At 39.6% G+C, this 11345-nt stretch overlaps 1 protein-coding gene and 1 pseudogene across 6 annotated transcripts in view; one reads left to right on the top strand and one right to left on the bottom strand.

The window, feature by feature from the left end:
* PLAAT5 (phospholipase A and acyltransferase 5) overlaps positions 1–10980 on the bottom strand; it is a 28294-nt gene extending 17314 nt beyond the window's left edge. The window contains exons 1-3 of one of the 6 annotated variants that reach the window (XM_019035707.4): positions 10659–10960; positions 10015–10135; positions 8642–8747 (exon numbers count right to left, since the gene is read on the bottom strand). In XM_019035707.4, coding sequence (XP_018891252.1) covers positions 8642–8747; positions 10015–10135; positions 10659–10806 — 375 coding nt within the window. In that variant the 5' untranslated portion in view covers positions 10807–10960. Of the gene's footprint in view, positions 1–8641; positions 8748–10014; positions 10136–10658 lie in introns of all 6 variants that reach the window. The other 5 variants (XM_019035701.4, XM_019035705.4, XM_019035703.4 and 2 more) reach the window with 5 other exon arrangements.
* Positions 7277–7325, top strand: LOC115936353 (uncharacterized; annotated as a pseudogene).
* Positions 10981–11345: the final 365 nt, after the last annotated feature.

Genomic DNA, 11345 nt, shown 5'->3' on the forward strand with positions numbered 1-11345 from the left:
TTCCCTACGACAACAAACAAGCAATCAATCAAATCCTTGTTGTTGTTTCCTGGAAAACTGACAGCAAGAAGATAGCCCAATTCATTGTGAGGCCAGTCTAAGCCAGAAGAAAGCTCACAAAACCCAAGTTCTGTTCATCAAGGATGTCGAACAAGCTTTGTGGTACAGAAAATAGAAGGTTCAGGGATTGGAGAAGGAAAGAGGAGGGAATTTTCGAATTTTAGGTATTTTCTTTTCATTTTAATACTCTCTCATCTGCAATATTGCCACTGGATGAGGTAGTAAGGTATAAAACTAAATGGGATTCACAGAGACTTAACAGTTATCCACTCTCTTGTTAAATTTCCTCCCACTGTAAATCGATTATATTGAGTATTGATTCTCAGCCTTGGTTACAAATTGAAATCGCCTGTGGAGCTTTAAAAAGTTCAGATTGGTCTGGAGTATAGCCTAGGTGCCAGAGTTTTAAAAGCTTCTTAGGTGAGTTTAAGGTGCAGCCAAGGTTGCGGTTATACTGGGGTCTTCTCTACAGTCCCATCCTTCCCTTTTTCTTTTCTTTAACATCTCTCCAGCATTTCATGAAGTTCTGCTAACTTCATGAGCCACAGAGTAGCTGTCTGTATGCTCCAGAGCCGCCTCCAATCCCAGCTGATGCTGCCACCTTCAATTCTAGGTGAAGATTTTGCTGCCCTGTTTGTCTTTGTGTGATTGGATTAATTCGAAAGCCTTGTCTTCAAGCTCTTTCTTTTATTAATACTTGTTCAGTTCTATTTCCCATGCATTTTGTATATCTCTAAGTGTGTCTTTCATTTCCATAAGTTGTGCTTTTAATTTATAATTTCTATTTTTCTGGAGCATTTTTCATCCATATCCTGTATTGTCTTAAAAAATTGCTTTAACTTGGTTTTCACCTTTCTCTGGTATCTCCTTGAATAGCTTAATAATCAACCTTCTGGGCTGGGTGTGGTGGCTCACTCCTATAATCCTAGCACTGTGGGAGGCCGAGGCAGGTGGATCACCTGAGGTCAGGCATTCAAGACCAGCCTGGCCAATATGGCAAAACCCCTCCTCTACTAAAACTGCAAAAATTAGTGAGACATGGTGGCACATGCCTGTAATCCCAGCAACTGGGGAGGCTGAGGCAGGAGAATCACTTGAACCTGGGAGATGGAGGTTGCAGTGAGCCGAGATCGTGCCATTGCACTCCAGCCTGGGTGACAGAGCAAGACTCCATCTCAAAAATAATAATAATAATAATCAACCTTCTGAATTCTGTTTGTCCCTTTAGAATATATGGTCATTTCAAAGCTCCCTGTACATCTGCACAGGCTGGCAACCCAGCTCTGGCCCTTCTCCTGGAAACAGGTGCCCACTTAGAGAAACTCCTCTTTTCTAAGGCCTCCTATCTGACAAAGAAAAAAATAATCATAGCAAAGACTTGGAACCAACCCAAATGTCCAACAATGATAGACTGGATTAAGAAAATGTGGCACATATACACCATGGAATACTATGCAGCCATAAAAAATGATGAGTTCATATCCTTTGTAGGGACATGGATGAAGCTGGAAACCATCATTCTCAGCAAACTATCGCAAGGACAAAAAACCAAACACCGCATGTTCTCACTCATAGGTGAGAATTGAACAATGAGAACACATGGACACAGGAGGGGGAACATCACACACCGGGGACTGTTGTGGGGTAGGGCGGGGGGGGAGGGATAGCATTAGGAGACATACCTAATGCTAAATGATGAGTTAATAGGTGCAGCACACCAACATGGCACATGTATACATATGTAACAAACCTGCACATTGTGCACATGTACCCTAAAACTTAAAGTATAATAATAAAAAAAAAGAAAAAAATAATCAAAAGTATGAACAAAGCCTCCTAGAAATTTGGGATTGTCTTAAATGACCAAAACTAAAAATAATTAGTGTTCCTGAGGAAGAAGAGGAATCTAAAAGTTTGGAAAACACATTTGAGGGAATAATTGAGAAAAATTTCCCTGGCCTTACCATAGATCTAGACATCCAAATACAGGAAACTCAACACCTGGGAAATTCATCACAAAAAGATCATCATCCAGGCACATAGTCATCACGTTATCTAAAATCAAGACAAAGGAAAGAATCTTATGAGCTGTGAGGCAAAAGCGTCAGGTAACCTAGAAAGGAAACCCTAACAGATTAACAGCAGATTTCTCAGCAGAAACCCTACAAAACAGAAGGGATTGGGGTCCTATCTTTAGCCATCTCAAACAAAATAATGGTCAGCCAAGAATTTTGTATCCAGCAAAATTAAGCTTCGTAAGTGGAGGGGAAATAAAGTCTTTTTCAGACAAAGAAATGCTGACAGAATTCACCACAACTAAGCCAACACTACAAGAAATGATAAAAGGAGTTCTTAATCTTGAAAGAAAACTTCAAAATACACCAAAATAGAACCTCCTTAAATCTCACACATTCTATAAAATAATAACACAATTTTTTAAAAAAAGATATTCAGGCAACAACTAGCACAATGATTAAAACAGCACCTCACACCTCAATACTAAAATTGACTGTAAATGGCCTAAATGCTCCACTTAAAGGATACAGAATGGCAGAATGGGTTAAAATCCACCAACCAAGTATCTGCTGTCTCTAAGAGACTCACCTAATGTATAAGGACACATAAACTTAAAAGAGGAGGAAAAAGATATTCCAAGCAAATGGAAACCAAAAGTGAGCTAGAGTAGCTATTCTTATATAAGATAAAACAGACCTTAAAACAACAACAGTTTAAAAAGACCAAGAGGGACATTATGTAATAATAAAAAGATCAGTCCAACAGGAAAATATCATAATCCTAAATATATATGCACCTAACACAAGAGCTCCTAAGTTTATAAACCAATTATTACTACACCTAAGAAACGAGAGAGATGGCAACACAGTAATAGTGGGGGACTTCAGTACTCCACTGACAGCACTAGACAGGTCATCAAGACAGAATGTCAACAAAGAAACAATGGACTTAAACTATACCCTAGAACAAATAAACTTAACAGATATTTACAGAACATTCCACCCAACAACTGCAAAATATACATTCTTTTCATCAGCACATGGAACATTCTCCAAGATAGATCATTTGATAGGCCACAAAACAAGTTTCAATAAATTTAAGAAAATCAAAAATATATCAAGTACCCTCTCAGACCACAGTGGAATAAAATTAGAATTAACTCTGAAAGGAACCCTCAAAACTATACAAATATAAGGAAATTAAGTCATCTACTCCTCAGTGATATTTGGTCAACAGTGAAATCAAGACAGAAATTTAAAAATTCTTTGAACTGAACAATAATAGTGACACAACTTTATCAAAAGCTCAGTGACACAGCAAAAGTGGTGCTAAGAGGAAAGTTCATAGCATTAAATGCCTACACCAAAAAAAAAAAAAAAAAAAAATCTAAGGTTACACCTCAAGGAACTAGAGAAACAAGAATAAACCAAGCCTAAATCAGCAGAGGAAAAGAAATAACCAAGATCAGAGCAGAAGTAAATGAAATTGAAGCAAAAAAAAAAATATATATATATATATATATATATGAAACAAAAAGCTGGTTCTTTCAAAAGATAAACAAAATTGATAGACCATTAACGAGATTAACCAAGAAAAGAGAAGAGATCCAAATAAATTCAATTAGAAAAGACATGGGAGATATTAAAACTGATACCACAGAAATACAAAAGATCATTCACACACACAAACTAGAAAATCTAGAGGATATGGATAAATTCCTGTAAATATGCAACCCTCCTAGATTAAATCAGGAAGAAATAGAAACTCTGAACAGACGATAACAAGTAGCAAGATTGAAACAGTAATTTTTAAAAATGCCAACAACACACAAAAAAAAGTCCAGGACCAGACAGATTCACAGCTGAATTCTATCAGGCATTCAAAGCATTGATAGCAATCTTACTGAAACTATTCCAAAAGACAGAGAAAGGGGGAATGCTCCCTAAATCCCTATATGAAGCCAGCATCACCTTAATACCAAAACCAGGAAAGGACATAAAAAAAAAAGAAAACTACAGACCAATATCCCTGATGAACACGGATGCAAAAATCCTCAACAAAATACTAGTTAACTGAATCAAACAGCATATCAAAAAGATAATCCACCATGATCAAGTGGGTTTTATAGCAGGGATGCAGGGATGGTTTTATATATATGCAAGTCAATAAATGTGATATATCACATAAACAGAATTAAAAACAAAAATCACATGATCATCTCAATAGATACAGAAATAGCATTTGACAAGATCCAGCATCCCTTTATGATTAAAAACCTCAACAAAATCAGCATAAAAGGGACAAACCTCAAGGCAATAAAAGCCATCTATGACAAACCCACAGCCAACATTATACTGATTGGGGAAAAGTTGAAAGCATTCCCCCAGATAACTGGAACAAGACAAGGATGCCCACTTTCACCCATTTATTCGATATAGTGCTAGAAGTCCTAGCCAGAGCAATCAGACAAGAGAAAGAAATCAAGGGCATCTAAATCAGTAAAAAGGAAGTCAAACTGTTGCTGTTTGCTGATATGATCATAGACCTGGAAAACCCTAAAGCCTAATCCAAAAAGTCCTAGAACTGGTAAATCAATTTAGCAAAGTTTCAGGATACAAAATTATTGTACACAAATCAGTAGCCCTGCTGTACACCAACAATGACCAAGCTGAGAATCAAATCAAGAACTCAACCCCTTCTAAAACAGCTGTAAAAAATATATATATATACTTAGGAATATACCTAACCAAAGACATGAAAGATCTCTACAAGGAAAACAAAACACTGCTGAAAGAAATCACAGATGACACAAACAAATGGAAACACATCTCATGCTCATGGATGGGTAGAATCAATATTGTGAAAATGACCATACTGCCAAAAGCAATCTACAAATTTAGTGTAATTCCCATCAAAATACCTCTTCACAGAAATAGAATAAAACAATCCTAAAATTAGTATGGAACCAAAAAAGAGCCCACATAGCCAAAGCAAGACTAAGAAAAAAGAACAAATCTTGAGGCATCACATTACCTGACTTTGAACTATACTGCAAGGCTATAGTTACCAAAACAGCATGGTACTGGTATAAAAACAGGCATGTAGACCAATGTAACAGAATAGGGAACCCAGAAATAAGGCAAAATACAGCCAACTGTCTTCAACAAAGCAAACAAAAACGTAAAGTAGAAAAGGACATCCTATTCAACAAAAAATGCTGGGATAATTGGCAAGCCACATGTAGAAGAATAAAGCTGGATCCTCAACTCTCACCTTCTACAAAAATCAACTCAAGATGGATCAAAGATTTAAATCTAAGATATGAAACCATAAAAATTCTAGAAGATAACATCAGAAAAACCCTTCTAGACATTGGCTTAGGAAAAGAGTTCATGATCAAGAACCCAAAAGCAAATGCAACGTAAACAAAGATAAATAGATGGGACCTAATTAAACCAAAAAGCTTCTGCACAGCAAAAGAAACAATAAGCAGAGTAAACGGACAACCCACAGAGTGGGAGAGAATGTGCACAAACCATGCATCCAACAAAGGACTAATATCCAAAATCTGCAAGGAACTCAAGCAAATAAATCAGCAAGGAAAAAAACAAATAATCCCATCCAAAAGTGGGCAAAGGACATGAACAGGTAATTCTCAAAAGAAGATATACAAATGGCCAACAAACATATTAAAAAACTGCTCAACATCACTAATTATCAGAGAAATGCAAATCAAAACCACAATGCAATAATACCACCTTACTCCTGCAAGAATGGCCATAACTTGCCATCAAAAAAATAATATGTGTTGGCATAGATGTGGTGAAAAGGGAACACTTCTACACTGCCGGTGGGGATGTAAACTGGTACAATCACTATGGAAAACACTATGGAGACTCCTTAAAGAACTAGAAGTAGAACAACAATTTGATCCAGTAATCCCACTGCTGGGTATCTAACTAGAGGAAAAGAAGTCATTGTATGAAAAAGGCACTTGCACATGCATGTTTATAGCAGCACAATTCACAACTGCAAAAATATGGAACCAGCCTAAATGACCATCAACCAATGAGTGGACAAAGAAAATGTGGTGTATATATATATATATATATATATATATATATGCACACACACACACATACACACACACCACGGAATACTACTCAGCCATAAAAAGGAATGAAACAATGACATTCACAGCAACCTGGATAGACCTGGAGACCATTATTCTAAGCGAAGTAACTCAGGAATGGAAAACCAAAAAATCACATGTTCTCACTTATAAGTGGGGGCTAGCTATGAGGGCACAAAGGCATAAGAATGATGTAATCAACTTTAGGGACTCAGAAGGGAAGGGTGGGAGTGGAGTGAGGGATAAAAGACTACACATTGAGTATAGTGTACACTGCTCAGGTGATGGATGCACTAAAATCTCAGAAATCACCACGAAGGAACTTTTACATGCAACCAAACACCACCTGTTCCCCCAAAACTATTGAAATAAAAGTACAAATAAAGATGTATCAAATATGTAAATGTAAAAAACAAAACTATAAAATATCTAGAAGAAAACAGGAGAAAATCTTTGTGACATTGGATTAGGCAAAGGTCTCTTAGATACACCGCCAAAGGCACTATTCATAGAGATTTATATGAAATCATATTGTATGTCCACTTCTTCGGCGGTCTCCTTCATATAACTATTTTGAGTGACATCCATGTTGTTGCTTTTTATCAATAGTTCATTCCTTTTTATTACTGAGTAGTATTTCATTACATTTCCTTTTTATAAAAGGAAAAGCTGACACATTGGACTTCATCAAAATTTAAGAACCTGTTCTGAAGAGACAAGCCACAGATGGAGAGAAAATATTATAAAGTATATATCTGATGACGTACTTGTATACAGAACTTCTGAAGAACTCTCAAAACATACAAACCAATAGGAAAAAATGGGCAAAAGATTTGAACACTTCACCAAAGATTATATATATGGATGGCAAATATACGCATGAAAAGATGTTCAACATTATTAGTCATTAGGAAAATGCAAATGAAAACCACAATGAGATACCTACACATCTATTAAAATAGCTAAAATTTAGACGATTTTGACCATGCCAAATGCTGATGAACTGGAATTCTTATAAACTGCTGGTAGGAATGTAAAATGATACAACCACTGTGGAAAACAGTAAGTTAAGGTTAGAGCTCTTTTAGAATTTGTCTGGCGGGCTTGGAAAGCCCCAAAAAAAAAAAAAAAAATGTTAAGGAAAACAGTAAGTTAAATATACATCTACCACATGACCTAGCCATTTCATTCCTACATATTCACCCAAGAGGAAAAAATATACAGTCTGCACAAAGACTTGTACATAAATGTTCAAGCAGATTTGTGATAGTCAAAAACTAGTAACAACTCAAATGCTCAATCAACAGGTGAACACATAAACAAGAGTGGTATATCCATGCAATGAAATACTGCTCAGTAATAAAAAGGAATGAACTGTTGATAAAAAGCAACAACATGGATGTCACTCAAAATAGTTATATGGGCTGGCTGCAGTGGCTCATGCCTGTAATCCCAACACTTTGGGAAGCCGAGGCAGGAAGATCATGAGGTCAGGAGATCGAGACCATCCTAGCTAACACAGTGAAACCCCGTCTCTACCAAAAATACAAAAAGTTAGCCGGGCATGGTGGTGGGTGCCTGTAGTCCCAGCTACTCGGGAGGCTGAGGCAGGAGAATGGCGTGAACCCAGGAGGCAGAGCTTGCAGTGAGCCGAGATCACGCCACTGCACTCCAGCCTGGGCAACAGAGCGAGACTCCGTCTCAAAAACAAAATAAAAAATAGTTATATGAAGGAGACAGACAAAGAAGTGCACATACAATATGATTTCATATAAATCTCTAAAAATGTAAACAAATCTATGGTGACAAAAAGCATATCAGTTGTTGCCTGGGGATGGGAGTGGTATGGGAAGAGAGAGGGATTACAAAAGGCACAAAGAAACTTTTGTAAATGACAGAGATTATTCATTATCTTGATTGTGGTGAAGATTTCACAGGATACATATATAGATATTAAAATGTATCAAACTATACACTTCACTGGCATATACATATGCCAAATGTATCAAATTGTATATTTTAGATATGTGGAGTTTACTATATGTCAATTACACCTCAATAAAACTGCTTTAAAACAAAGCATAACCAACATCCCAAATCAAGATATTTATTAGACCGTCTAAACCAAGTTTGTCCAACCCGCAGCCCACAGGCCACATACAGCCCAGGACAGCTTTGAATGTGGCCCAACACAAATTTGTAAACTTTATTAAAACATTATGAGACTTTTTTGTGGGTTTTTTTTTTTTAAGCTCAACAGCTATCGTCAGTGTTAGTGTCTTTTATGTGTGGCCTAAGACGTTTCTTCTTCTTCCAGTGTAGCCCAGGGAAGCCTAAAGATTGGACACCCCTAGAAACAAAGTAAAATACAATATGTAGAGAAGTTGCCAGGAGGTTAAAGATAGTCACTTTGAGAATTCTTGTTATACCTACCTCAGCTGCTTGCTTTATTAACTTGCCTTCATTCTCAGGCTTTGGAATTGAACTCCAGTCTGCTTTCTGGCTGGGTGTGGTCTCCAAGCTAACTACAGACTTCTCCCTAAATGATTTTGCAATCACAAAGTTAACAAATATCACTATTTCATAATTATTGGAAAATCTGTATTACAGATTTGTGATTTTTAAGATGCCTTTTGGTTTGGAGGCTGTAGGGAACATTTCCTCCCGTTTGTTTCTGTGAACCCATTAGCTTTCATACAAAAGAATTGCTGTTTGCTGGTTTTCTGACAATTGTTCAAATGCTAATGATAGCAAGAAGCAGTTTTGGGGGTTTTTATTTTTTAATTTGCTAATAATCTCTTTTTAATGTTTATCAAAGTGATACTTGCACATGGTTTCCAGTACCTAAGAATTTATAATGAAATGCAAGGAGCCTTCCTCCTTTCCCTTCTCATCCCAGCCCTACTGCCCAGAGGCAAACCCCTTGAACTCTTTCTTCCAATAATTAGCCCCAGATTTCTAAGAAAGCTTGATAAGCCACAACACTGCAACTGCAAGTAATATGAATGAAATCAGTATATTTCTCCCTTGAAACAAAATGTTACAGGAGAGGACAGAAATGAAAGGCAAGAATATGCTTTTAAGCATATTAAATTAAGGTAGTATAGTAGAGTAAAATACTTCGAAGCCAAAAGATCTAGGTTTGAATCCTAGCTTTCATGATTGCTGTCCCACCTTGAGCTAGTAAATTAATGTCTGACCCTCAGCTTGATTATCTTTAAAAATAGAGATGAAAATGTGTCTCACAGTGGTCAAGAAGGTGAAAAGACACAGCACATGTAAACATCTGGTATACCACCAACTCAGAAATGACTTTTTCTTTACCTTTTCCCATGCTTTAAACTCTTCTGCAGAAAAAAAATAGTGTGTGGAGCAGAGGGGACACCCCTCATTCTCAGTAGAGCTCCTCTCCAAAATTTCAGCCCCTAGGAATTTTTTAAAGCAGCAACCATCGTGTTGTTAATGAAAGTGAATTCAGGAAATCTGCCAAAGGCCGACTCATTGTTCATTGATTAGTGAGACCAAGGACAATACTGTAAGCCTCCTGCTAAAGCCATTCATTTCTCTGGGGTCTAGAGAATGGTCTTGTGGCTAGAAACAGCTGCAACGCATGCCTGTGGCCAGCAGGTCCCAAGCCCAGTACCATCTGTTATCACCCAGGATCATACCAGCCTTCCCCTTGCTGGGTACCGGCTGGCTGGTTCACACAAAAACCACCTCTGGGTTTGTTTTACAGAACTGCATTCCAAGTCAATTCTCCAAAAGATTTCTTCCACCCAAAGACCCCAACCTTACAATCTTCTTACCCTTGCTGGATGCTTCTGCCCTGTTCTAATGTGCCCGGCGGAGGCTGCTTGGCTGGGAGCTGGACCAACGCTGCGGATCCCACGGATTCTTCTAATTCAAGGGGGGAAATGCTATTTAGACCTGTGAAAGGAGAGTTCGAGCAAGCACCTTGACCGCTACGGAGAGTGGGCTCAGAGCTCTAGTCTAGCATCATGCCTGGCCCCTGGTTAGGCCTCAGAAAATCTTGGGATGAATGGAGAGGGTTGTGGAACTAGGTGCTGGAGCGGGTTCAGTGCCTCTGCCAAAGAGAGACTTTGGGATTCCTGGGAACGGAATCGGGGAGAGGATGAAGAAGGGCGCCTCGCCTCTATCCTAAGCCCGATGGGAGGAACCTCTGCCGAGCCAAAGCCGGTCTTAACACCACCCTCCGGAGCTGCCACCACTGCCTCACTTCCATATGAGATATAGCAGGAAGGAGGGAGTGGCTGCCTGGCTCGCTTTAATTAGCTTTATAACAAGCGGTCGTTCTGAAATATTCGCTCATGATGGCTAACAGACAACACAATCGCCAAATGTCTTAAGAAAAGGAGCTTTGAGGGTAACCGCCCGCTGGGACCTGAAGGACAATTGCGGATTGTCCTTCAGCCGCATTCTTGGGGCTGACCTGAGTGGGGCACAGTTGAACGCCTGAGCGCAGGCGGCTGGTCCTTGGGCCCGGTACCGGCGGTTCGCGAGCCGGGTTTGGGGCGGGGTGGGGGAATCCTAGGGAGGCGGAGCGCGTACTCCCCCTCGGCGCCCGGGCTCAGGCCCATCCCGCCTCTGCGGCCTCGCTGGCCCCCAGGCCTTGCAGGCGACTACGCGCCTGGCGAGTTCCCAGTCGGCGCGGCCCCTGGTCGGCGGAGCCGCGGAAACGTGGGCACTGGGGGCGGCTCGGGGAGGAACCGCGGAGGGGAAAGCGCCGCGGGCTGCAAACGGCAGAGGCGCGCGGGGTGGCGACAGTGGCGCGGGCGCAGTGAGCGCGTCCGAGAACAGAATGGGACGAAACGGGGCGCTTAGAGGCCCGGGAATCTGTGGGTCTTTTAGGCGGAGAGGGGCGAAGGAGGTTATTCGTTTTGGGGAAGGTCATGGAAACAGCAAAGGCTCAGAGGTGGTGCCTAAAGTGGCTGGAGAAGCTGAAAGGTTTGGAACAGAGGCGTGACATGGAGGGTAAATGGAGACCAGATTAGGAAGCCTTGGGAGGCACAATCAGGGGTTAAAATCTTGAACAATTCAGAGTTGTTTTATTTTTAAAAATATATAGAAAATGAAATCTACACTTACGTAATAGATAACTTATGAAAAAGTACATGGA

The sequence above is a fragment of the Gorilla gorilla genome, chromosome 9, assembly GCF_029281585.2.
Source record: "Gorilla gorilla gorilla isolate KB3781 chromosome 9, NHGRI_mGorGor1-v2.1_pri, whole genome shotgun sequence".
Classification (NCBI taxonomy): Eukaryota; Metazoa; Chordata; class Mammalia; order Primates; family Hominidae; genus Gorilla; species Gorilla gorilla.